Source organism: Oxyura jamaicensis, chromosome 9 (genome assembly GCF_011077185.1).
Source record: "Oxyura jamaicensis isolate SHBP4307 breed ruddy duck chromosome 9, BPBGC_Ojam_1.0, whole genome shotgun sequence".
Taxonomy (NCBI): domain Eukaryota; kingdom Metazoa; phylum Chordata; class Aves; order Anseriformes; family Anatidae; genus Oxyura; species Oxyura jamaicensis.
The window spans coordinates 16635783-16662690 of NC_048901.1; the positions used below are offsets into that span (position 1 = coordinate 16635783).

The window sequence follows — 26908 nt, forward strand, 5'->3', positions numbered from 1 at the left end:
GCGCGGAAGCGGCGGGGCGCGGGCGGGGCATGCGCGGCGGCGGCTCTGCAGTGATAGGGAGGGGCGCTGAGGGAGGGGGGGGGGGCGGCCGCCGCCATCTTGGGCGCTGGGCGGCAGAGCGGCGGGCGGGAGGCGGCAGGTGAGGGGGCTCCGCGCCCGTGCTCCGCGCTCTGCCAGGGCCGAGCCGCCCGTTTCTCCCCTCCGGGCGGCTTCCCTGCGACGGGGGGGCGCTCGCTGTGCTGCCTGGGGCTGGGTGGTGGCCGAGGGATGGTGGGTGGAGGCTCCCTCAGCACCCGCCGCGGGTGGGGGGCTGCGGGCCCGCGGCTCTGACAGGAGTGGGGAGGGGTCCGGGGGGGTCTGGGGGCACCCCGCGGGCGGGCTGGGACCTGTGGGAAGGGAGCGGGGCTCCCCCGGGTGGGCTCTCTGTCAGTGAGAGGCTGCGCCGTGACCCTGGCCTCGCCGCCTGGATCCGGCTCGGGGCCGTTTTCTGCCTTTTTTTCTTAATACTATTTTTTGGTGTGCGGGGGCGTTTCGTGGCTGTGCTGCGGTGGTCGGGCCCTCTGTCGTTCGGCTGGCTGCGGGTGGGGACGGAGAGCCCTGAGTGGCACCGGGTGTACAGGGAAGGTCCGCGCCCGCGGGCTCGGTCAGCCCGAGCAAAGGTCTGGTGCCGGGGCCAGGCAGGGACTTCCCTCACTCCTCCACACGGTACGAGCACGAATTAGCCGGGTCACGGCTCCCAGCCTCTGCCTTCCTCCGTGGAGAACCCACCGAGGCAGGGAGCAGCGCTGCTGGTGCTGAACGGTCCTGCGCCGAGAGCGGGCCCCGCTCCAGCAGCTCCCCCGATGCCTCCCCGCTTCCTTTCTTCCCTTCCCTGGGCTTTGGAGCCTGCAGGGCTGCAGGAAACACAGCCTCTGTTTATCGTCTGCTGCAGCTGATTTCTCTCCCTGGTAGGAAATGACTCTTTTCATCTCGTCTTCTCCCTCTTAGCTGCGTGCTTCCGAGAGCTGCTCGCTGCTTGCTTTAGTATGACAAAGCTGCTGTGAAGTTTTCGCCTGAGGCTGCCAAAATCTGAGCCTGGAACTTTCCCAGATAGGCAAGTCTGGATGGTTTTGGCGGCTCACAGGTCTGGGCGTTAAGGGTTTCTAACCCCATATGGGCTCATGCGGACATGATTCTTGTTGGGCAATGTGAATGCTGTCAGAACTGTGCTTACTGCTTTTTCTTCTACTAAAAGCTAGGCTCGTCCCTGTGAGTTTTGCTTGCAGGGACAACCTCCAGCTTGATGAGATGCTGCCAAGCTTCCTGCTTCCATATTTTCCCTGTCAGAGGGCAGGCATCATTTCTCCTCTGTAGGAAGTGCCATGTTACTGACATCTAGTGACAAGGTACCCAGTGTTCTTTGGGCTGCCGGCTGCCCGTATTTCCCTCCAGGGAGAGCATTTGAGATATCCTTGAAGGGTATTATGGCCGGCTTCTCCCCTACTTCTGAGATAACGCAATTCTAGTCTTTGAAGTGTTGAGTCTTGAGGCTGCAAAGAATTGCATCTCTGTTTTTTTTGAAGCACAGATGTCAGGAAATGCTCTCCAGGGGGCTGATAGTATCTTGGCTTTTCTTTTTAAGGAAGGGGAATAATCACTGAACAAAACTTCTTTTTGTAAAGAAACTTCATGTGACCCTAGTTAAACTTCTCATGGCATTATCACTCCTTGGCGCAGGGATGTGACAAGGCTAGTGCAGCACAACGCCTTCCATCAGTTTTCTGAGCTTATAGCGCTAAAGGCTGTTGGTGCGTTTTAGGGATGGTCTGAGGTGTAACTCAAGGATGGACAGAAGTGCAGCCTAGGGTGCCAAAATAACAGGTAGAGTCAGCCGCTTTCCTTTAGCGGATGACCTGCAGAATCAAAAGCTATGAATAAGCAATATGTTATTTTGATCCCAGCAGGTTGGCAGCTTAGCTAGAAGCTTGCAGGCTGAGGCACAGAACGTGAAAGGCAGTTACCTGCTTCACAGGAACAGCAGAAAGGTACGTTGGGAAGCCGAGGCACCTAGGCCGTTGGTGGTCTGCGGTGGACTACAGCTCATATCTGCAGCCTGTTCTGTTAGAAGGTGAACAGAACAGAAGCCGCTGCTCAGAATTCTAGAGTGGAAGCTGCTTCAAACTGACTTCAAAACTGCCTTGGAACAAAGCCACTAGAGGTGGAAGAAGTAATTGGGGCTGTTCAGATAAGGCTGGACTCCAATAAGGCAGAGGGGTATGTTAAACACTGCTTTGGTGGCATTTTACCAGAGTAAGGGTGCTTGCCACATTTCCCTCTGTCAGGGTTTCTCTCATTGCCCACCAGACTGCCTGCGTGCTGCATCACACAGAAGCAGGCTGTAGGAGGACAGCCTGGTAGGAGCTGAGCGTGCTTCTCCTGCTGCCCACTGGTTGTGCGGATTTATGGGATTGGGTTTAAAATAGGAACAGTTCCTCTGAATCCGATGGGTTTATCTCAGTAGCTCTTTAGCTCACGGTATGCCTCTTAATTAAATCGTGCAGCCTGTCTTCCCCAGGCACAGCCCGTGGCCTCCTGGAGGGTGGCTAATGCAGCCCTCTGAGTAAAGCTTAGGTGCCGGGATTAGCTGGTGGGGTGATGACATCGATGTACGCCTTAAGCCTCTGGTTTGATAACGCTAGTGCCAGCCTGGCAACATTGGCTTCCTAAGGAACTCCAGTTTGCCCGAGCATCCTGACTATTCCCCCTCCTGCTTCAACTGCTGTCACTTGTCCAAGACCGTAGTGACTTGGGAATGCAGAAATGGTTGCAGTTGACTTGCCCTCAGTCCTCCGAGTCAGTGCTGGCTTCTTCCTGGATGAGAGCTGGAGCAGCTAATGTACCTTGAACTGCTTAGTTGGATAAGCTCATTAATGCACAGCGGACTTACTGTTAAGTCAGAACCCAAACTTTCTTTTAATAGCCTGCTAAATGGGTTGGTTGCTTTACACCAGCTTATTGGCTGACTTGTGATTGCTGCTTCCCAGCCGTGCTGCGCAGGTTACAGAAATAAGCATTGTCTTCTGTTCTCCTTCAAGCCGAGTGATGGCTGTGCTGCGAGGAAGCTTCTTGCCCTGCAGTGGCAGAGCCTGGGGTGGCTGGGTCTTGGGCTGACTGCTGAGCACTTTGCGCCATTCAGCCCCTGTGCTCGGTGGCCAAGGAAGCTCGGTGAAGCCAACCACTTGTCTTGCAGCGGGGCTGTGGCCAGTGTGGGTTTGTCTGCAGGCAAGCAGAGGTCCCCTTGGATCTCAGTGAGAGTAGCAAACAAACACATCTGGCTTAATGAAATCCAGCTGGTGCTAAAGGTGTGCTTTAGAAATGGAAGGAGAGCTCAGCGGGTGCTGGCTGTGCTGAAGGACAACTTTGAGAAACTGTTGGGGTGTTACAGGCAGCTGCATTCGCTCTCAGAAATGCCAATAGATGCTCAGATTGTATGGTGGCTGCATACTGCTACAGGACGCCAGGCTGTAGGCACACTGCTAGTGACAGGTTTCCTCCAGACAGTACCTCATTCTTCTAGGGCTAGAGCAAGCATCTCTTGCCTGGACGTGAGGCTGCAGTTCCTGCAGACGTGTTGCCTCATTCCTCTGTAGAAAACTGAGTAGCAATTCATTATTTTTTCCCGAGCAGTAAGTTTGAGCAGATCAGCTTTTTTGTGCTCAGTTCTGCGAATGCAGTTACAAAAGGGAGACAGCTGCGCTCCGAAGTCTGCGGTGTCGGTTGAAGCTAGCACTGTTCCTGCTGGAGCAGGAAGGATTGATGGACTCTGTGGTGTCACTTGAACGCTTCAAGTTATGGGACGTGAGCACTGGAGAAAACCACTTGTTTGAGTGTCTGTGTACATCTGGGATCTAGGCTGGAACTCAGGCTTGTCCTTCATACCCTAATGATCGATGACTGCAGTACTGAAGTGGTGCTTCTCTTTCTGGTGGTTCTTGGGCAGAGAGAATGTGCGAGACCTACACACTGAACAACAAGTGGAGAAAAGATCCTGCTCCATGGGGTGTTTCCAGAATTGTTGCAGATACAGAAGGGGAGAAGCTGTTGCAGAGGGAACAAACTATGCTTGTCAGTCCCTTCCCTACATCTGCCTTTAGTCTAAGAAGGCTTCATGCTGTATGTTCACCTCTACAGCTATACTAGGTCAGAATCCAAGCAGAGACAGTACAAGTGGAAAGCTGGGCTCCTGGTGTGCTGAGGAGGAAATTACCCACACCCTGCTTGCTGAACGCTGGGTTAGTGCATCCTCCCTGGGCAGCTCCCAGCCCAGCCCCTTGTTGCAGCCCAGCAGCAGGATACGGCCACGCCGAGCCTGCACTCCTGACTGCGCACACGCATTCCTAACGCGTGGCACAGTGCAGGTCTGCAAGGGCAAAGTCTGATGGCTTTCAAAAAGAAACTGGCTGTAGGTCAGACCCAATAAACAGAGCATTTTCCATCTGTGATGGAATCGGTAGACAAAAGCCTTTTTGAGTTACCGTGCTTTTATTGCATTTTTCCTTCTCCCTTGGTCACGCTCTGCAGCTAACCCGCTGCAGGCTGGCTGCTGGGGCTCGGTCTGACATGTCACGGAGGTTTGGGGAGGAACATTCCCAAATGCACAGCATGAGCAGTGAAATGGTTGGAGAAGAGGACGTTTGTTTCTTTTCACAGGGTGCATATCTCCATGTCAGTCACTGTAGGTCCAGCTAATCCTGCTCCTTTTAAGTTGTGCAGCTACTGAAATGCATTCAAATCCACATCCCAGAAATTTTTCACGTTCCTTTTTTGTTGTGGGCTGTCTTTAGGTTGTAACTTCTTCACAGTTGCTGAAAAGATGTGTTTTGGTGCTGCCACTTTCACTTGAGTGGAGAAGCATTTCCATGTAGCCTTAACTCCTCATGTGTTTATAAGCGTGTTCAAGTATGTGGTCTGTCTACGATGCTCCTCAGGATGCTTCTGCCTTCTATTTATGGGTTGAAATGGAAGTGTACTGGAATGTGAGTGCTTGGCAGCAGGGCAGGAAGCGTGCTGGTCTTAGGTATTTGTAGGAGCGGCGTTCAGAGGTTTGATCTCCTACCCTAGTGGCTAGCTGCTTGAAGAATGAAGAGGCTGTTGGGAGAGGACCGTTGTTCCTAAATTAAGGTGATTCGTCACCACCTGGTGCAAATTTAATATTGATACGGGTCTTCTCTGCACCTGAAGTAGAATAAATCCATCCATACTGTAGCTAGAAAACAAGGCTGTAGCTAGCAGCGTGGAGCGGGTCAGCGTATGTTTGAGCTTGTGAAGCAGAAGGAATGTAGCTGCACGAGGCTGAAAATGCAGCTGGCAGACCATGAAGGCAAAGGCTTCAGCTAGTCACCTTGGCTTCCAGGCACTTAAAGAGAACCAGTTAAAAAGTGATGGGCTTTGCTCTTAAACTGTCTTGCAATGAGCCATTAGCCTGAGGAAACTCAAAACAGCGCAGGGCAATCTCCTGAGGAAAGGCTGGCTGGGGAGAGGAGCAGGGTGAGTCAGAAAGCTGATTGAGCAAGGCTGTTACTGGGAAGCTTTCTGAGTCATGTTGCTTGTGCACAGCAAGCAGATGAACACGGCTGTGTGGTGGGTTTCTTATTCTGGGGCCTTCTGGTTCCAACAGCCATGAGTCACCCAATGTCAGTCTCGGATTAATCTGGGCGCTGTTCCCTGCAGTTCTTAACCATTGCAAGCACTGGGCTCTGGAAATGAAAACTCTTCATTATCCTAAAGCATGGGAATGATCTTACCAGGTCAGGAGTGCCCCACTAAAAACTCATTCTAGCTGCCGTGTAACCTTGAAGCAATTGAAACCGGTATCTACGAGACTCAGAGCGAAACACAAAGGAGAGGATCAAAACAAAGCAGGCTTATTTTCACTGCAGCAGCTTCAAGGAGAGCCATTGTCATCTTAAAGAGCCCTTCTCTTTGCTAAGCTTTAAGCAACTTTCTCATGCATGGTGCTCTTTGTATAGCTTTCTTCTCATCGGTTCATATATCCTCGGGCTGGTTGTTCCACCCCTTGAGCTTCCCAGCTGAGTACGTGGTCTGATTAGCTGATGGAAGGAGCTGTAGTGGGGACGGAGTGAAATGCTGGGCTTGCGAAGAAGCCTGGAATATCGTCACATTCCCTGAACCCCCACCATGGATGGGTTGGTGAAGGCTGGGTGAAAGGACGGCACCGCTGCATCAAACTGAGTTAGGTAAATTGCACTTAAATGTGGATTTGGGTTCAGTCTGTAGAGCTGTAGAATTTCAGGTTCTCCAGGCTTGAGGAAAAGCCTATGGAGGCAAGCTGCTACTGCGTATGAAATAACGCTAGTGAGCATCTCCCAGGTACGTTTATGCTGGCAGACTGCCGTCGTAAAACCAACTGGCAGAGCAGTCCTGATTCTTCAGCTAAATCAGGCTAGGGAGCAAAGGCAAATCCTGCTTCACCTGTAACACGGGCAGTCATTTTGAAGACTGAATTCAGTGTGATCCAGGAGTTACACTGAGGCTTTTTTCCCCTTTAAAAAGTCAAGCACTAAAAAAAGAGATCAAAGCAGGATTGTTATACTATCTATACCATGGCTTGTTTACATCTCCAATAATGTTTGGTTTTGAATTTCCTTCCAGAAGGAGAGCTTTGAGAGGAAGGCACTGAGAAAGACCAAAGCTTAGAGCAGCTTCCTTGTGGAGAGCAGCAGAGTAAGGTGGGAACGTACTGTCCTGGGAAGGAGTCAGTGAAGGCAGTAGGGAAGATCTATGCGATCCTGAGTGGCCTGGAAGGAGAGCATGAGGGCCAGTGCTTCACTCCTTGTTTCTGTACACAAACTAGAGGCTGTTAAAGCTGGGGGAGGAAAGAAAAAGCAGACTCTAAACAAAAATGTTTCTTTGCACAGTGTGTTTTTTGCCATGAGATGCTGCTGATGCACAGATTTAAGACAGGGCTGGGCAAATATTCTTAAGAAGAGCCATTGGGTGTTCTTAAATAAACATGGCATTGCTGGGGGATCACCTGGGGAGTATCTTCCTGACCTGTGCCTTCTGTTATCTCTGTCTCTTTATTGCCAACACCGGAGGTGAGATACTGGGCTGACAGAACTGCACTGTGAACCAACGTGGCTCTTAACCTAACTAGTGCAGTTTGCTCAGTTAGGAGCTAACTGCACATGGGGAGTTCAAAGCCCAAGCTCAGCTCTCAGTATACTTGTATGATGAAGAAGCCTGGCATTTCTTTGTGTTGACAAAGAACTTTCTTTAAGACTAAAAGCATTTGGATCACTCTGTATCTACTCTTCATCTAACATACTTTTGCTAATGTGCAAGCAAGCAGTTGACTCTGCCTGGTTATTGTGATGCAGTTAAAAATCCTGGCATTTCTGTCTGTAATGTATTACAGAATACGTTCTAACCTAGTGTATAAGAAAGGATAACCTCATTATCTCTATCACCGTTGAAAATACCTGGATCTTCCTAACAGAAGGCTTTTATTTTTCGACAAGAAGCTTGATCAGCCATCAGTGAAGTAGTAAATAGTTAAACCAAGGCTTTCAGGAAGCAGTTGTCATGCTTGCAAGATGCTCTGTCTTGTATGCTGTGTGTCTGATCCTGTTGCTCATCAAAGCAGATGTTTCCTTTGTGCTAAAAATAGTGGAACAAATAAGTTAAGCAGCATTAAAGCCCAAGAGGGAGATTACTTCTTTTTTTAAAGACTAGGATGTGCTTTCTAGGAATCTTCTGGAAAGGTTTTGTAGGATTCGCATGATCCAGCTTTGGCCAGTTGCATAAGCTTCCAGGAAACCTTTCTATACAACGTAGGTCTGAAGGAAGTTGCAAAAACTGCTTCAGGTTTGGTAGCAGTGGTCCATATCCAAATGTGGAAGCCACCACTGCAGCAGTCTGAGAAAGACGTCCTTGTCTCTTGTCTGAGATGGAAAAGAAATAAATAATTAGGAAAGAATTTCTTAGAGCAGTCACCAAGTGGCATTCACTGTCTAACGGTTCCTGTTTTCGTCGTTTGGCCTGTGTGAATGGCCTTTCAAATGGCTGCTGAATTACAGCAGCAGCATCTGCCAGACTTGCCGGGCGTCTGTTCAAATAGATATTCGTGTTCTGGGTTTCTGCCCTCTGCTCTACCCTTCAGTGGCCTTATGCGTGCCTGTTAGGGCTGTGAGTTTTGTGTGGGTAGCCGTGGGTCTGATACAGCCTCTTCCTTCAATTTGACAGCCTGGTCTTGTTCTGTTGGCCAACTGAACAGTCTGTCTGCTGGCATGGGGATGTGGGCCTAGCTTCATTGCCCCACGTGGGGCACTGAGAAGCTTCAGAAGACTTTTCTTGCTCTGTAATTCCATGGGAATCTCAGCCCCCTGTGTTAATAGGTTTGGTTTCTGCATGATGGTACAAGAGACTTGTCCTGGAAGCAGGTGGGATGTACCCTGAAGTTAGGAGTCACTAGTGGAAATATATCTAAATTGTTTCTAGGTGAGGTTTCAGAACTTGGCAATATTAAGACAAGCATCCAAGGGTTATAGTGTAACCAGTGTGTTAAGGTCCTAGTATAACTGTTTCACTGGTGCAAAAAATAGTCTTCAAAGTTATTTTTAAGACTTCTCTGTGTTAGGTGAAGTCTCAGGCCATCAAAAACTGGTGATGACAGTGACGTGAAGCCACTGACAAGTGGCAGGAGGCAGCCTGATAATAGCCAGAGACACAGCCAGCGAAATGTGGGAGGAAAAGCCAGGAAGCTCACTGGGTTTTGGGAAAACTGCACCTCAGTTTCTCACTATTTTTGACTTGATGACTATTTCTGGTATTTTCTTTCCTTGTAATGAGTGGAAGCAGCCATCTGGAAGCTGAAGACCCATAGCAGAGAAGTGTATGTGTAAGGCTGCTGCTCTCTGAGGGCTCATTAGGTATGGCTGAAAATGTAGCTGTCGGTGTAAAGACTAATGAAATTAAAAGTTTTTTTGGTCTTCCTGAAATTAAAAGTAGTGGCTGCACTATCTAAAAACGCTTGTATTAGTGCAGAGCTGACATCTGCAATACCACCTTCAGATAGGCAGCTGCTGTAGTTTCTTGAATGTAACCGTTAAAAGATGGTTTCTCAGGCTTCTGTGCTGGAAGTCCTGCTGACCCTCTGTGTGTGTTGCTCCTCTATTATTTTTCTGACCTTTGAGATGATCCGAGGCAAGGTCACTCCAACTCGGTTTGTGCGGTCCCTGAACAAAGGCGTATCGGTTTGCTGTCAGCGTCTGTTTCTAGGCTCGCCTGTCCCTATCCTTCCCACCCACCCCAGACAAATGGGTGTAGGCTAATCTCCCCAGCAGCACGGCGGAGGTGGTTGCTTATCTAATGCTCTCCAGTGCTAAAGCTGAGAGAAATACCTATGTGGTGGTTCCCAGACCTGGGTACAAGACTTGCCCGATCACATTTCTGCTCTTCTCTGGGCTAAGCAGGCCAAGCAGTTGCTTGAACGGGTGTTAGGGCTTGGACTGGAGTGAAGTAGGAGTGTGGGTGACTACAGGAAGGGATCTGGTTAAGAAGCTGTGTATTTTAAAAATAAATAAATAAAAACAAAACCACAAATTGCCTCGGTAATGTCTATCAGCTTTGAAGCTCTTTTCAAACCAATCTCAGCAGAAACAAGATCAGTTTAAGGGGGTAACTTCTAAGACACTAGTCCCCAGTTAAAGTGGCTCCTGGTTGAGATCTGCTCCAGTGGCACCTCATGGGCAGACTGCTCTGTTTTGGCTCTGCAGCTAGCTTTTTTTTTACCTATTTATTAATACAGCCCATTACTGCTAGGCAGCTATAATCCCAAGCAGGTGTGTTGAACTTTTGTCAAGATGCTGCTTAAATAATCGTTTTCTATAGGCTTACTGGCTGGAAAGATGTTCAGGAGCACTCCCCTTGATTGCTCCTCATCCAGCAGACTGAATTACTGGAGCAACAAGATCAATGGCTGCTGCCCTGGAATCCATTATCTCTTTAGGTTAAGCAGCCTTCCCAGGCAGGCAGTAACAAACTAAGGTGGACCTGCTGCTAATAACACCCTGCTATGCAGTGATCTGATTTGTGTGGCAGTCACTGTGGGGATGCACGCTTTATAGGAAAAATAAAGGGCCTCCAATCTCCTTTCAGTTCCAGGTCTGTTTTCCCTCACATTCAAGGGAGAGGCCAGGCACTTCCAGTTCTTGAGCCTTCCAGTCCTAGTCCTGTGTAAGGAGCTCTGTGTTCTCCTCCTGCAAGCATGAGGCAGGCACTGAGTATCAAACTGCCCTAGTGGGCCTCAGCCCTGTACTGGCCTGGCCAGGTGTAACGATATAAACTAGTGGAAGGGGCTGACAACATCAGACCTTCAGTAGTATCTCCGGGTGTGCTCTCTGCTCATCTTGCCCTGCAGTCTGCTGGAGTTCATTGCTCCTGTGGCATCGAGGTGTGAGCTATCAGGTCACCACCGCGGGCACTGCCCGAAGTTCTTTCTGTGGAGATGTGTGACAAAAGCTACGGGTGCCCTGGTTGGTGTCAGTCTGTGCCTGCTGTACTGTTCGTTGCCCTGCAGCCTAACGTATGCGCTCTCTTGCTCCAGGTGTTAAGCAACATGGGAAGAGAGGACTAAAGTTCCATCATGATCGGAGGCTTATTCATCTATAATCACAAAGGAGAGGTTTTAATCTCTCGAGTCTACCGGGATGACATTGGGTAAGTGCTTCTGTTGCATCCGTGGTCTTTGCATTTCTATCTCACTGTGGTGCAGATGACAACCCAGAGCTGCTTTGTTCTGCATTAGCTATGCATGCATGTAAGACTGCAACTCAACTTGCTGCTCTAGGCATAGTTAAGAAATAGCTAAGTTCTTACTAAGCCCAGATCACCTACAGATGGTAGTAAAGGATAACCTGAAGGTAAAGCTAGGACTTCCTTTTGGGTGGTAGAGATCTGGGTGTTTTTCCAAGTGCTTCACCCAATGTGGGCTGCCACTGCAGAAGTCTACCAGCCTAACTGCAATCGTTCAAATGTTACAGGAGGAGTCATGTGGGAACTGTCTGCCGTGCATTGTAACCAGGGCTCTGAACTAGTTTCAAACACAGATGACTAGAATCGAGTACAGGCATACAGAAGACTGCCTCTGGTCTTTTCTTGCGGTGTCAAAGTGCCAGTAACCACCTCTGTACACTTAACATTAACATTCTGTGCCCCAACCCTGTATGTCCGCTTTGTAAGTTAAAAAAAAGCTTACATCTGTGGGGTAATTAAAGTTGTGGGATCTCTGAAAGCCTTCAGTAGGTATAGGTATGTTGTTGCACTTCAAATGTTGCTCACTTAGACTGGGTATGTTTCATTCTTAGGCTGCAAGTTCCCAGAAGGAACCCTGGGAGAACTGGGGTTTTATGAGCAGTGGGTAGTGCTTTCAGGAGCCTGGTAGCAAGTGATGCTGTTGCTTGGAGTGAAAGCCTTGAGTGGCTTTCTCACACAGCAGGACTGTTACTGGTGGCTGTCATTAGTGTTAGGCATTAGGTGGAAGCAAATTGAAGCAAAGTTAAAAGGCAGCTAATGGAAGCGGGGTCTCAGTAAGCATTCTCTCAAAGTGCAAGAGATACTTTTGCCCAGTTTAGGAAAAATATATTTTTACAAGGTTTCCAAAATAAATAGTGGTAGAACATGCAATTCATGGCAACAAGTTATCTCACAGCAATAAACAATCAAGACAGTCTGAAGAGAGCTTCCCCTCTGGACATGAATTGTCTAGTGGAGGTTAAAAATGTAGAAACTAGCAGCTTGCCAAGGCTTTCACAGTTTCAGTGATGGAGTAGCAGTGGTCAATGTGGTGCCTGTAATAAGCTCACTAGGTGATACCTTAACTCTCCCTTGTTCTAAGCTGACTAAAGCGGAGTAAGGTAGCAGCTCAAAGGATGGCCAAATTATCCCAGATCTTCCACACGGAGCTGAGCCAAGGAAGCGTTGTCCTTTTGTACTTCTGAAGCAGAAAACTGCTGGTTATGAAGTTCTGCCTCTTCTCTACTGTAGTAATTGTTTCAGTCTTTTGAGTGTCGGCTAGCTGAAGGTCTTCAGAGCAATTCATGTGCCAGATCTGACTTGGAAATTCCTCTAATTAATGAATAGTGTGGTGGCCGAACCAAATGAGGCTGGATTATTGATAAAATTTGAGAACATTGTATGTGGAGCTAGGGATGATGTTGCTGCAGTTTCTGGCAACAAGATTTTGTTGGTTTTTTTTGTGGCACTTAGATTGCACTGTGCTTGAACTGATGTTTATTCAAGAAGGCCTTTTAATTTGCAAACTGGAGAGTGAAATAGTTCTAATGTAATGATCTTCCACTGCTTTTATCTTGGCTCATCCCTCTTGTGAAGTGACTGAGTTGTTGAGCAAGTAATCAAGTACTATTTACTGGCTGCCTAGGCAAAACTAGAAAAGTAGATTTCCTGCCTGATCCAATCTTAACTTTTTCTCTTGGAAAAAGGTGCCAAAGATTCAAGAACTTCAGGAGTTAATGTTGCCTTGAATAAAAAAATCCTTTGTTCAATTTCTGCGAGTGTCAGTGTCAGTCTTGTGATAAGTGGAGCTGGTGATGGCTATTAATGGAGCTTGCTCCCAAGGTGTTGGATTCCTTTTGAAACAGGCCTTCAAACCTGGCTTACAATTTTTGGATATGTAACCTTATAAAACAAGTTGTCTTAGAACAGTTATGTCTTGTAATCAAGTAACTGAGAGTCTTCAGCTTTATTTCCTCTTATGAATGCTAGCATCAGAACCAGGTGTACTTGAAAGCTCTGAGCACCCTACCTAACTTTCAGAGAGGTAGTGAAAGGAACAGCCTTTCCCTGCAGCTTGTACTCTCCTCTATAGGAGTTCCACCTCATAACAATGAGCCAATAGATTTACAGAACACTTCAATCTTTAATTCACATCTGAAGTGCAGGGGGTTGAGCCCATCTAGCTTGTTGGGAGGTAGGCTGAGTGGGAGAGGAGCATAGCTGCTGCCTTGTCTTCGTGGGGATTCGGAGTGATTGACCTGTAAGGCTTCTTAGTCTTGGTACTTCAGTGTCTTGAAGCCTCAGGCTGTGTTGGGAGAGATTAAAAACCATTTGTGGTAATGAGAACCCCTCCCCTTTCACTGTTTAAGGCTCTAAATAAGCACATACTAGCTCAAATGCTAATGTGCAGAGTGGCAGTCAATGAAGCAACACTTCCCTTGACTTTGATAAAGGCAGAAAACAGTCCCCACAAAACTTGGACTTTCTTTGCTTGCAACGTAGAAGAATGGCTTTAGTGCATGTAGTGCATCTGTCTATACAGCAGCTAGCTGCATGCATAAGCAGCCTCTTAAAAATATAAGCAAAGCACTGTGCATTTAATTCAGGATACTGTGGAGGGCTCTATTGTGACCTTAAGTGCCTTGTTCTTCAGTGATGTAGTCACTGGGAGAATCTACCTGCATTTAAAAATGTAGCTATTTATTTTTTTTTTAAAAAATAAGCTATTTGAAACTGAGCAGCTTACATGACAAACTGCATGCACTTTAAATGGGCTAAGCGTTTTGTTTCTGAGCTTCTAAGACATCACTTCTGCTTCATAGCTCTTGATCATTATGGAAAAAGTGCAAGCTGGATAGAGCAGTGCCTGAATCTAGAGGATGTGCCATAGCTCTCCAGATGTGCTGAAGTTCTGTCAAACTTGGTGTATTTCCCGTTGGCTGGACCAAGCCAGAAATTATCCGCCCAAACAGCCTCAAATGAGAGCGCTGCCATAGCAGTGCCCGCTCAGACTTGCAGCCTTGTGGTGAGGCAGGCTGAGGGAAGAAGAAACGTGGTACTCTGTGGTCCCCAGGCTGTGCCTCAGATTGAGGGTTTCTTTCTTTTTTCCCCCCTACTGAGGCCTGCCACGTGTTAGCAGAGCAGCGTGGACACCAATGATGTGATGTGGATACCACTCATCTGGACTAAACACCCAATTAGTCCTGAAATTCAAAAGAACCCCAGTCTGTCGACACTGGTGATCCGACCATGGCATGTCAGTGCTGTGCCTTGCGAGGGCTCCGTTGCTGCCACAGCTTGTTACTTTCCACCCAGGCCTACCTGGGCCTTTTTTGCCCGGGAGCAGGGGGAGGGGGTGCTGTTTGGTCTCTCCTTATCTCTTTGGATTCATTGTGCCTTGTGTGTGTGTTTCTAACCCTTTCTCTTGTTGCTGTCACTCCTCCTTTCTCCGCTGGCGCCATTTCTGTCCATCCCATCTCATTGGCTGCTGTAGCAATAGGTAAGAGACGCGGGTAGGCCGTGACTGGCACTGCACAGCGGGCAATTGGTGTGCTGGAAAAGCTTCACTCACCTGAGGCTTCTCCTCTAGCGTGCACCAGTCTGACTGCTGGCTCTGCTGGTAGTTCTAGCGGGTAGAACTCGAGGCCGGGAGGGCTGATGCTCCAGATCAAGCTGAGCTTTCCTTCTGAGGCTTAATCAAGGGGAGGAATGGGACTTCTAGATACTGTTATTTTACAGTAGATTAACTACTTATGGAAAAATCCAGGTGGAAATCAAATAGTGATTTAACGCACAAACCTTTTGGAGCAATAAAACCTGGGAAGTATTTGAAGGCCAGAATTTTGCTTATGGGGGAGGGTGTTTACTGATGAGGCTTCTACATGTCTACCCAGACCTTCAAGGAAAAAAACACTTGCCATGGCAGCACACGTTCCCCTGAATATCCTTTGTTTTTAAATTGTCTGCTGGACTGTTGACAACCCTCAGTGCTTATAAACATTTGTATGCCTTTATCCTTGCTTGCAAGGATGTGACTGCTGTCTGCTCCCAAACATGGTTCTGCATATTCCTTACCATGGGCCTTGACACTGCAGCGAGAAGCCCCCGTTCTACATAGCCTTATGGAAGGGTATGAGTAGTAAAGCACAACTAGGCATGCCTTGGCTTGGTAGGTCAGCTACTGCTCTCTCAGTTTTGTAATGTAAATCCCTCAGTTCTCCTTCCTGTGGTCTTAGTATCAGTGTATTTTTATTTAATTTGGGGAGTTTATCCAACTTGTAGCAGCTGGATGAGGAAGTGTGGAAGCAGTTGGAAACCAGGATGTCATGGGGAGATCCATGTTTATTTAGGTGGGCTTTGTTCCCTCTCGCTAGTGTATAGACAGTGAAACAAGCTTGGATTAAAGATGTTAGCAGCTAGGAGAAACTCGTGCAGCACCTTTTCTGCGCTGCGGAACTTCTTTCCCATTGTAAATGGTACTGGATCTTCCAGTGCACGTAATGCATGTGGCACCATGGGCACCCTAATTTTGTCTGCCAGAGACCTGCTCTGAAGCATAGCAGGCTTGAGAGGATGTAACTGGAAAGCCCAAAATGTTCCTAATCCTGCTCACTGCTTTCAGCCTCCCCTCCAGGGTACTTTGGGAAATGGAGGTGAGATGAGTCTAAACTAAAGCTGCCTTTTGTGGTGTACCCAGGCACTGACATCCATCAGGTGGCCTGGGTAGGTTTTGCTGTCTCTTCCTCAGTGGCAAATCTGGGGGGAACTGCCGTTAAAGAATATTAGGGGAAGCTACGGATTTGTTTTGGGGCAGGAGTATGAAGGCCTGGGCACGCAGAGCAGGTAGTAACTAGCAGTTTGGTCAAAACATGTGCCCCAGAGCCTGTGCTAGTGTTCATTCCTGGCTATGGCAATCAGGAGTGCTGGCAGAATAAACTGAAGGGAAGGTTCCTTTGTCATCTGGCTCCACGTGGAGGTTAGCTTGCTTCTCTTCCTGACTGCAATTAGAATTGCCCTGTAGTCCAAAGGTCCGCAGAGACCGGTAACTCCTCTCCTGGAGTTTGTGCAGGATTGAACATCCAGCTCTGCTCAGAGCCTTCGGTTGTCCCTCTTGGCTGTGACATCCCAGGCACCCTTCCTCAGTGAGCTGGGTGCAGTTCACCTCGGTAATCACATAAGCAGAGCTGTGCAGTGAACTTGTTCTTGTGGACGCTGTGCTAACTTACCTTTGGTGGTGGTCTTGTAGGCGGAATGCCGTGGACGCCTTCCGCGTCAATGTCATCCACGCACGGCAGCAGGTACGCTCGCCTGTCACCAACATCGCCCGCACAAGCTTCTTCCACGTCAAGCGTTCCAACATCTGGCTGGCTGCTGTCACCAAGCAGAATGTCAACGCCGCCATGGTGTTCGAGTTTCTTTACAAGATGTGTGACGTGATGACCGCCTACTTCGGGAAGATCAGTGAGGAGAACATAAAGAACAACTTCGTGCTGATCTATGAGCTGCTGGATGGTGAGATGTTTCCCTTCTAATCTGCTACATGGTGTTGCACTTGGTCATTCTGTAGCTTTTAGCTTAGAAACCAGCAAATTGATCACTCTAGACAGCTGTCCATCACTTTTCCTATCCAAAATACTATACGGGGAAGTCAGTTTAGCAAGGCTGTTTTTTTCTCTTGCTAAAGAATACTCCAACCTCTTGTTCAGAGGCTTAGTATACGAGCAAGTTAGTGCACAGGCGTTGCTTTCCTTTTAGCTATGGTTAACATGGCTGCTGTGTTTATATGTTGCAGCTCTGGTTTGTGGCTGTGAGCTAACCATCTTTTACTCTTCCCCTAGAAATCCTGGACTTTGGCTATCCTCAGAACTCTGAAACAGGGGCCCTGAAGACCTTCATCACTCAGCAAGGCATCAAGAGTCAGGTAACCAGAGGGATCTGGGGTACAGCGCTGCTCTGCTACTTCAGCTTGTTCAAGAAAGCATGGTCTTAATTAACGCAGCTAACCACTTGACCTGGTCTTAATTAACGCAGCTAACCACTTGACCTGTGCTGGGTGAAAATGCCTGGGTAGTCTGAGAATTCCCTGGCTGGGATGTAGCTCAGTGTCACCTCATTCTAGATGTCTCTGTGCTTGCGTGACCTCCCTGGCATTTGGTAAGGTGTGAGAGGAAAGGCCCTGTGCTGGGGTGGTGCTGGTCCCTTGCATGTAAATGATCACTGCCTTCAGGTGCTGGTCTGTGTCAGCTTCTGACAGAGAACAAACACATCTGCCTGCTGAACCAGAAATAGCTGTCCTGTGTGTGAATCTCACTGAGCAGGTCTGTTCTCCGCCAGCCTTTAGTGCTGTCAGGCTTTCGTGCCTTCCTTGTGATGAAGCCTTCAGCCTTCTGAATCTCGCTAGCAGTCAGGAAACTGACGTTATTCTGTTGCTGCCTGTGCCATCTTTGCAGGTCAGCAGATGCATCAGTACAGTCTGGGCTTTCTCATGTTAGAGATGAAATTCTCTGCGGCACATTCAGTATAGTAGTAACCCTTGCAACGAAGTTTACATAAAAACAGAAGATAATGGACACCTGGAGGAAAAAGACAGTTGAATTAGCTGTTCTTGGGAATGTTTTTTCAAACTAGTTCTAATCCTACACCAGGCTAGTCCTCAAAACAAGGCTTCCCATCTCAGGCAGCTCATGCTCAGCCTCTATGAAACCAAAATGCTACGATAGTTACTGCTGCTTGTGTCCCCAAGGGGTATTGCTCACCTTGTCCCTCTAACATAGCTGTGCAACTCCTAATGAGGCCTTAGGTGGGAGGACTGAGTTTTAGGCTGTGTAGCAGGTGAGTCAGGAGGAAAGCTGGGAGTCTGCTGAAGCTGTCCGCAAAAGAAAAGAGATCTGGGTGAAACTTAAGACCCAAGGTACAAACAGAAGTACTAAATGAGCTTGCCTGGAGACTGTTCTTTTTAAGGACGAGCAGAGGTTAGAGTCTCTGGAGGCTCTGTTCCAGCTCCTTTCATTAACGCTGACTTTCTAAGGACTCTTTAATCTACTAGTAGCAAGCCTAGCTGCATCTCAAGAGTGAGGGAGAGAGAAAAGCTGCCCCGAGCAACATTTTCTGCTACAACAAGCAGTGTTTTGCAAGAGGGCACGTGCATATCAGTGGCCAGATGTGAGCGCATCCGGTCTCAGTCCCCCATCCCGAGCTTTAATGTAAAATCACTTTGGCCTTCTGCAGTCTGATGTTCTGGGCAGTCAGCACTCCAGATAGCTGAGTCAGCTCCTGTTCCTAGGAAAACTTAAAACTAACCACCACCCTCACTTCCTTCCCTACCACTTTTTTTGTGTTTTTGACTGTTTTAACAAGCTCTTACACTGCTTGTGTGTGAACTACTGTCACAGCACCTTACCTCATTCAACAACAGGTTTAGCCCTTCCCCTTCAAACAGGAGTTCTGGTCTACAGCTGTTCATAAGTAACAGCTCATGGTTATTGTGCTCTGTGTGGGAGTTTTTTGCATCCCAGTTCAAAGAAGAGCAGAAGCGATCCTTTCCAGACATGGTATTGCAGGGAAAACAATTGAAACAGTACTTCCTGTATGGCCTGGTTTGCTCTTTACTCTGGTTCTTCTAGCCTCAAACTCTTCCTTCACTTACAGCCATCTTCTGACAGATACCTTGGGCTGAAACATGGGGCTGGGTTGTCTGTCAACCATGTTCTGATGTCCCTGCCTAGTTCATGAGGGTGCTTTCCATGAGCTTTGTGTCCTGCTGACTTTAAGGAACAAAACCTGCAGTTACGGCAGAATTTCAAAACTCAACTTCTTGACTTTATTTTCAGTGGGGAATTTGAGGTGTTCTGAGCTGCTGCCCTCTGAATGCCCACAGTGGTCTTTTCCAGGGTTGGTGATCTTGGGATATAAGATCTGCTTTGTTTTTGAAAGGTAGTCCAATATTGCTGCATTGCTTGCCAATAAAAGTACCATTGTCCTCTGGGAATGGGGTGGTGCAGCACAGTAGAGATGTTAAAAGGTGCTGGTGTGCAACGTGGTTTTACTTCTAGTCCCTTCCCATGAAGTAGCCCACTAGTCAAACAGCAAGGCTGCAGGCTATGCTGATCTCCTGCAACAGAGCTGATGCAGGCATTGCCTTAGATCTCTTCCTCCAGGAGAGGCTAAACCTGCTCTTAAAGCTCAGGCTGGAGCCATGCTCCGTGTGCTCAGTTCTGTCTGTAGCTGCTGTCTGCATCTGTCCAGGCTTCATCAACTAACAGCATGTTGTCACTTTCATCCTCTCCAGGTGCTTTCTGTGAGCGTGATTTTTAACTCTTAATTACAGCATTTCCCCAAGCCTTAGACATCCTGTAATGCTGAAATGCTAGTGTGACTTTCTGAAGGTGGGAAGAGGTCTACCAACGGCTGCCTGAGCCTAGGAAACCTGGTGGCAGCTGTCTGCCTTTAGCCTAGTAAATGTGCTGGCAGTTGAGTAGTCAGGAAGCTGAATATTCCCGTCCCAGTTGAGCTGACTTCTTCCAGCTCAGGCAAGGTCCCGGTTCTGAGAAATTTCAGACCAGGATACCTTCGATCCGTCTTGAAGGGAACACTGACGGTGCTGGGTGATCTCAGCTTCATTATTCCCCAGGCATCTCCTTCCAGGTCTACCCAGTCACTCTCTGTAGTGACCAGAGGAGGTTTGAAGCACTGGTGATGTGGGAGATGGCAACTGCAGCATGTGATCGGTGTCTCTGATTAGCTGAGGCTGCTTTGGAAGCCAGAGGACTGGGTATTAATCTATGTGCTCCTCTCCATTTCCTCTTGAGCCTGAGCGAAGCATTGAACAAGGCAGACAAGGACGTTGTGGCTTTTTTTTTTTTTGTGGGACAGAGGAGGGAAGTAATTTGTACTGCACTGAGCACTTAACTCGTCAGTTTCCAGCAGAGTATGAACTGCTCTGCCTCTTTGTTATGATAATGGCTTTGCTCAAGGAGCAACCAACTCTGGCAGAAACGTGTGTGAAACAAAGCCACTGTGCTGTCTCCGAGATCGTGTACTGCCACCCTGTGGGCCCGGTGCAAGGCTGCTGGGGCAGGACCCGCCTTGGTGCTCTGCAGCCACTGTGGTGGAAGATTAAGAAGTTGTGTCCTTGTTAATCCTGTTACAGGACCTATTTTTATTAAAACATCTTCATTATTGCAGTCCTGGGTGCCGTATAGTTCTCATAGACTGGTATCTGTGGCACAGTAATCATCCAGGGCTTGCTTTAGGAACGGCAGCAGGTGGAGTTGACCGCACAGCAGTGTTACTGGGAGTGGTATTTGGCCCATCTGTCGCTCCCTTTGCCTTGCCTCGTATTTGGGTGGGATAGGCTGAAGTCTGAAAAGCCATTTCACTGCTGGAAGTGCTGGGCTTCCTGAGCTAAAGGTCAGAGCCCCTCATCTTGTTTGTCCTGATTAGCTACTTAATTAGTAATGAGCTGGCCTGCTTTGTTCCTGTCCTGAGATAGCCTTAAGCCTAACCTGCCTCTTTCTCCCTTCCTCCTTTTTCTTGCTACTGACCTGCTTGCCTGTCTAACCCTGTGCGCGCCACACGTGCTGCTATACATCTACTTCACTTTCTGCGTGATCGGACCCCGCCTGTAGCATCAGGTAGGAGACCTCGAGTGCCTCTCTACACAGTGCTCCCAGGGGACTTAGAGCACAGACACCTAAATTCCTGTGAAGTTGATGTCGGTGTACAGCTGTTGTCCCAGTGGCATGCTAATGGCTGCAGTCATTATGAAGCAGTCCTTGGTGACCAGCTGCTTCCCGGCCCTAGGGTCTCATGTTGGATAAGGGTGTGAGCTGGCCTGTCAGCTGCCTAACACGTGGATTGATGTGACGTTCTGTCAGATGTGATTCAAACGTCATCGATGGAGCCTGTGTCTCTCCACACCTAAATGTAGCCTAAAGGACTTGCTAATGAAATAAAGACAGCTTCCGTGATCGGTGTTTAGTTAGGTGTACAACTTGCTGGGGGGGAACGCTTTTGTGACCGAATTGTGGGGTGTACGACATCACTTAGATTTTAAATACCAAAAGTGGCTGTGCACAATAAGTGGCAAGTGCTTGCTCTTTGGTTTAGATGAAGCTTTCTTAGTCCTTCAGTGTTTCTAGAGATTTAAGATGTCCTTTCTTCCCTTCAGACTAAGGAAGAGCAGTCCCAGATCACCAGCCAGGTGACTGGACAGATTGGATGGAGACGTGAAGGGATCAAATATCGTCGCAATGAACTCTTTCTTGATGTGCTGGAGAGTGTGAACCTCTTGATGTCCCCGCAGGGTAAGTGGGAGGCGTTGAGCCGGCATCTTTTTTCCTTTCGAGGATCACTGGTGGGGACTTGCCTAAGTGTGCTAACTGTGCTCTTCTCTGCTCCAGGTCAGGTTTTGAGTGCCCATGTCTCTGGCAGAGTGGTGATGAAGAGTTATCTGAGTGGAATGCCAGAGTGCAAGTTTGGCATGAATGACAAAATTGTCATTGAAAAACAGGGTAAAGGGACTGCAGATGAAACGGGGAAAAGGTAAGAGGCCTTGGGGTAACTTGGGGTAAAAGCCGCTTGCCACCAGGGACCCATATGGAAAGGCAGCACTTGGTAGCTTTTTCTGATCTGACAGAAGCAGCTCATCTCTTCTTCCCTTCAGCTACTCCTGCTAACTTTTCTCTGGGTAGGTCAGTTGTCATGCGAGCTCCCAGCCTGAGGGCCTCAATACGGAAGGCTTCTCCATAGCAGGGCTGGTGTGAGCAGGTGGCATGTCATTTTTGGTGTCTGACTTCACATCTATACAAAAACAAGCAACAGGAGCTGCGAGGTTCTCTGGGCTCTCATCTTTAAGATTCAAATATGGTGCTAAGTGTGGAGTTCTTGCAGCTGGAAACCTTTCTCCAAGGGGGAATCTTCCAGAGCTTATCAGAAGCAGTTCTAATCAGCGCAGAGACTTTTATTCATAGTAATGGTGTTCCTGGGAGCAGTGAAGGAACCCCTCCGACAGTAGCCTCTCCTACCCAGACTATTCTCTCACACTATAATACTGCATAAGCCCCTGCTGCTGAAAAAAGGGTGGCTGTGTGGCCTGGCAGCTCGTCCCTTCTGGGAGCCCAGCTGCCTTCCTTCCCAGCTCTGCCTCAGTCAGTACCAACCCTGAAGATGAAGATGGGTCTTGGGCCTTTTCCAGCCTTCCTGCTTGGGATGAAGGGAGAAAAGCAAAGGGACTGCCACTATTTTCCCACTAACTGTTTGTGACTCAGCTGTTTCTTCTTTTTTTTTTTTTTTTTGCTGACCCCTCAGTGAATTGGGAAGGTAGATAACCTGCTTCAGCTGTGTGCACTCTGCTCTCCCCCCGTCTCTTGCTTTGTGTGACCTGTGCATGTAACTCAGACCTCAGACACTTTCCGTGATGGTTCCTGTAAATGGAGCTGCGCTGCTGTTTGCCTTTTCTCTCAGAACCGAGCCAAGAGCTATCACTTCACTGTCACCTTTAGGCTGTCTTTCTAGTACATGAATCTAGCTAACAAAATGGATGAGCCCCGACTAGGGCAAATACCCTAGTGAGAATATCATCTGTGTAGGCCTGTGAAGAGTCAGCAGTACTGTCCCAGAGTTTGTGTACCGCGAGTGCTCTCGCCTGTAAATGTGCTATCTTTCGGAGTTCCGGAAGCAGGGTGGATGTGGATTCTTGCTGGGTGGTTCTCTAGCAGGCAAGAGGTTGGAGGTGTCACTGTCCAGAGGTCTTTAGCAGAGGTGACCAGCAGGAACAGTTGCTGCCAGTTTCCTTTTGGCTTCTGTAATGTGGCAATGCCAAGCCCTGAGCAGTGCTGCCTGAGACCTGGACTAGTGCTGGGCAGCAGGGCTTTCCCAACAGTTCTCCAAACGAGGAAGGAGTCTGCTGATGTTGACTGCCATCTGGGCAGCAGGTTAGGAAAGACTAACTCGTGCTATAAAGCACAACCTACACCACTGTTTCATGTCACGTAAACAGCCAGTCAGCCTGGGGCGAGTCTGCTTCCCCTTTGAGCAGGTGATGGTGGCTCCTAGGACAGCTGAAGCTACCTGTGTTGCATAGGCTCTCTCTGCACACTTGCATGGTTACCCTGTTGCTCATAGCAGTTGAGGCAACCTAGGAATCACCGTACTACATTGCAGCACGCTTCCTGTACTGCTGCCTCTCCTGTTGCCACCTAATTCTCATTTTCTGATCCCTTTCAGTGGCTGAAGGGAGTCCTTAGCTAACTTTAGGACCTGTCCCTTCCTTCCTGCTAGAACCCAGCACACGCTGAGCGCTGTCAGGCTAGGCTCGTGCACCTAAATATACAAATAGTAGCTGGGGAGACTTCTTTGCAAAGCAAGAGTAACTTTTGTGGCATAGTCTTCTGGTCCTTGACAAATCAGTTACCATGCTGGCGTGAGGACAACGCTTCTGTCTGGTATCAAACCAGCTGCTAGCAGTGTGGAAATCAACATCTCTGAAGAGATTTCTGAAAAGGAAGACCCGAAACTTAGCATCTCCTAGCTGTGTGGCAGTGGGATAGCTTTGTGGACAGGAAAGTGTTCTCCCCTTTGAACTGCGCTGCGAGATGAGCTGGGTTAGCAGAGCTGCCCTCGCAGTACCGAGGTGCTGCTGGCAGGCAGACCCCAGCACGGTGTTCCTCTGGCTGTGACAGAAGGGTTGCATCTCTGGGGAGAGGAGGGAGAGAATTCTTTCAAACAAATGTCTTGAAATGCAACCTTGGCAGCGGTGAATCGAGGGAAGCTTGAGCCAGGAGGCCGCTGTCCCCTGAATCTCTCCCTGCCTCCCCATTTCCTGGACACCTGCAATGGCAACGTGCTCTGTAGAATAGCTTCTGCCTGAGCAGACTCTGCACTAGGGGCTGCAGCTTGCACTTGTTTAACTTCGTGCACTTGTTTAACTCTGCCTTGTGTTTCAGCGGCAAGCAGTCAATCGCCATCGATGACTGCACTTTCCACCAGTGCGTGAGGCTCAGCAAATTTGATTCTGAGAGGAGCATCAGCTTCATTCCACCAGATGGAGAGTTTGAGCTCATGAGGTATGGCGTGGGGGTTGAACAGGCTAGTGGTGGCATCTGTGTGCTGCTCTGGCATTAGTGCTGCTGGTCTGGGGCATACTTGGAGCCCTTGAGCACCTAACAACCGTGCGCTCACCTCCGTTCTACAGAGTGGAATCTGTAGATTGTCCCACAAATCCTTCTTTTACAGATGTGGTAGAAACCTAGCTGCATGGTTTTCTTTTCCTGCCTGTTAGCCTGCTGGATCTGGCTTTTGTTTTAAGATCTTAAAGCTGGCATCCATGAGCAGGGTCACTTGGCAGGAACCTGATATAAAACCTGGACTGAAGAAGTTATTACTGCCCTAGGGCAGCACAGATCTGACTCTGCTTCCTTCTGGGATGGCTTCCTTTCTGGGTGATGCTGTAGTCCCACAGTTGTGAATAAAAACAAAAAACACAAGGAAACCGTAAAGAAGGTTTCTAGGTTGTTCCCTGTGCAAAGAGTCTGTCTCCTTAGGAAGGTGGTACAATTTGAGAACCTAAGGGAGTTAACTCCTCAGAGTTTGACGTTGCTTTTGTGCCTGCAGATACCGAACCACTAAGGACATCATCCTTCCCTTCCGGGTGATACCCCTGGTGCGGGAGGTGGGCCGGACCAAGCTGGAAGTGAAGGTGGTGATAAAATCGAATTTCAAACCTTCCTTGCTGGCTCAGAAGATAGAGGTAAGCTGTGGCATATTGTGTCTCTGCTTATGTCCCCTGCTGTGCTGTCCTCACAAACAAGTCCTCACGCAGGACTAAAGCGAACTGAATGCCTCGCAGATGTGGTGCTGCTGCCCTGTAGAAGGGAAATGCCACGCAGGGGGAAAGTGGAGGCTATTTTCAGTTGCACAGTCCCTCTAGGCAGGTTCTGAACCACCCTTGTGGATTCTGAAAATGTTTGAGTCTTTACTTCAAAGCAAGAAATTAGAGTTAGACAAGATGCCTCATGGTAGCTGATGATTTCTGGGGCCCTGCTGTGGAGAGAAAAGGGCAGCTGCTGCCCCAGACACCTCGGCCTGACCTCGGAGGAGGCAGCTTTCCTGTGAGAAGGCGAAGCGTGCCCTGGCTGCAGTCTCAGTTCCTCTGCTCACCACGTTCTGCCTTCCAGGTCCGGATCCCAACACCCCTCAACACCAGTGGGGTTCAAGTCATCTGCATGAAAGGGAAGGCGAAGTACAAGGCCAGTGAGAATGCCATTGTGTGGAAGTGAGTGAGCGTGCTGCGGGGCAGGGTCTGGGGAGGCAGGAGTGTTCAGTGCTCCTGTCTGCACTGAGCACATGGAGGGGAAGGTAAACTTGGGCACCTCCTCACTTTGGGGTTTTCCCTGATAGGATAAAACGTATGGCTGGAATGAAGGAATCCCAGATCAGTGCAGAGATCGAGCTGCTGCCCACCAATGACAAGAAGAAGTGGGCTCGGCCCCCAATCTCCATGAACTTTGAGGTGAGTCTCTGCCTGCCTTCTGGGGGCAGCTGGCCTTAGGGAAGCTCTGTCAGTGCAGCCCCTTCTGCCCTCATGGGAACTGCGTGGTTCTGAGTATTCTGTCCCAAGCTGTTGTGCAGCTCTGCCTGAAGTGAAGCCAGCCACGTGGCAAAGCTAATGGAAAAAAAATCACCTTTAAAGCCCCTGGAGTCTGGGCAGTGGGGAGGGCAATGGTGGCTCCTGGTGTCTGTTTCTAGGTGCTTAGCCCGGGGCTCCTTGGGCTGTTGTGTACGGAGAGCATCTTATCCCTCTCTTCCAATATTCTCCACTGCCTTTCCCTTTCCCAACAGGTCCCATTTGCGCCCTCTGGGCTGAAGGTGCGTTACCTGAAAGTCTTTGAGCCAAAGCTGAACTACAGTGACCACGATGTGATAAAATGGGTGAGGTACATCGGCAGGAGTGGGATCTACGAGACCAGATGCTAGCCCCAGTGGGCTGGCAGGCTCACTCTTCTCCAAGCCATCCTCTGCGTCTCCTCAGTCTTCAAGTACATTCAGAGAACATCGGCCTGGCCCCTCTACGCAGATCGAAAGACCCTGTGGCTCACCTTGGGAGCGGACTTGCCTGCCTGTGCTTGGTTTCCACCCGCGCCGCAGCTCAAGTTCAGAACCTGGTCTCGTGCAGGGCTGCGGCCAGCCTCCTGCTCCCCGTCCCAGGGTGGGGAAGGGCTAGTCTAACTCCCATCCTCTCGTGATCTTTCTAGGGAACGTCCACCATTAAACTTCTCTTCTGTTGGTGTCTCACTACTTGCATCATATCCTAGTATTTTTGAAGTTCTTGTGCATATGTACTCGTAGAATAGACCTAAACATAGACTGGACAAATCTGAGTTGAAGTTACCCTGGCTTCTGTACTAGCTATTGCTGTTGTGGTAGATGTTGCTGGCCAGTCTGAGATGCCTGAGGTGGTGAGTTTTGTTGGGCTTCCACCCGAGGAGCTGGTGGGCTCGTTGGATCTCACCACCTTCCTCCTTCTTGCAAAGTCTTCAGTATAGAGTCCTGCTGTGGGAAGGTTTGTGACCAAAACAGGATGAGGGTTTAGACTCTTGCTGGTGTGTACGTGGGTGGCACAGCATTTCGGGTCCTTAGAGCACTTACCCCCACCTGCTGCTGGCTCGAGCCAGTCTTTCCTTTCCAAATGAATTGGAAACGTGGCCCCTCTGTCCCGGGCTCCCTTCCAAACGAGTTGAAGCCCCGGGGAGCGTGGCTCAGCTGAGCTCTGCCAGCCTGCGGCCGGGGTCTGTCCTCCGGAATCGAAAACACACTCGGCAGTAAGCCCCCCTGCCCCAGCCTGCCCTCTCCGCACTTCTACCGACCGCTTCTGGGCCATAGGAATGCTGCTGCCGCCCACCGCCCCGCTTCTGGTAGTGTGGTCTCCATTTTGTACACCCTGTGATTTGTCCAGCGCTGAACCTAATAAACGATGTAGAACGGAGACGGCTGTGCGTGCTGCTCGGGGGCTGGGGGAGTGGAGGAGGAGGAGGAGCGGGGGAAGGAAGGCTCCTGGCTGGGCTCAATCCACCCTGGGGAGCACCGTGCCCCTTTCGGCCCCATTCATTTTTAGGGT

The 26908-nt window shown here is 49.2% G+C and overlaps 1 protein-coding gene across 7 annotated transcripts; it reads left to right on the plus strand.

Moving 5' to 3' along the window:
• Positions 1 to 11: 11 nt before the first annotated feature.
• AP2M1 (adaptor related protein complex 2 subunit mu 1) lies at positions 12 to 26776 on the plus strand. 7 transcript variants are annotated; one of them, XM_035334194.1, is made up of 14 exons: positions 12 to 139; positions 10607 to 10719; positions 14288 to 14293; positions 16040 to 16305; positions 16632 to 16714; positions 20421 to 20426; positions 20963 to 21098; positions 21195 to 21336; positions 22102 to 22113; positions 23739 to 23858; positions 24406 to 24541; positions 24969 to 25066; positions 25192 to 25303; positions 25633 to 26776. In XM_035334194.1, exons 2-14 carry the CDS (start codon positions 10646 to 10648, stop codon positions 25765 to 25767), a joined length of 1326 nt encoding a protein of 441 aa, XP_035190085.1. In that variant the 5' UTR covers positions 12 to 139; positions 10607 to 10645; the 3' UTR covers positions 25768 to 26776. The 7 variants fall into 7 exon arrangements, with proteins under 7 accessions (XP_035190085.1, XP_035190088.1, XP_035190087.1 ...); XM_035334193.1 differs by lacking the exon at positions 12 to 139 and adding an exon at positions 249 to 270 and having other exon boundaries at positions 25633 to 25773; XM_035334197.1 differs by lacking the exon at positions 22102 to 22113 and having other exon boundaries at positions 25633 to 25773.
• The last annotated feature ends 132 nt before the right edge of the window (positions 26777 to 26908 follow it).

Excerpts from the sequence above, each read along its gene's own strand:
- AP2M1 (XM_035334194.1), top strand. The coding sequence starts at position 10,646 with ATGATCGGAGGCTTATTCATCTATAATCACAAAGGAGAGGTTTTAATC. Across the intron at positions 16,306-16,631 it reads GATCTATGAGCTGCTGGATG|AAATCCTGGACTTTGGCTAT; the intron begins GTGAGATGTTTC and ends CTCTTCCCCTAG. Across the intron at positions 24,542-24,968 it reads TGCTGGCTCAGAAGATAGAG|GTCCGGATCCCAACACCCCT; the intron begins GTAAGCTGTGGC and ends TCTGCCTTCCAG.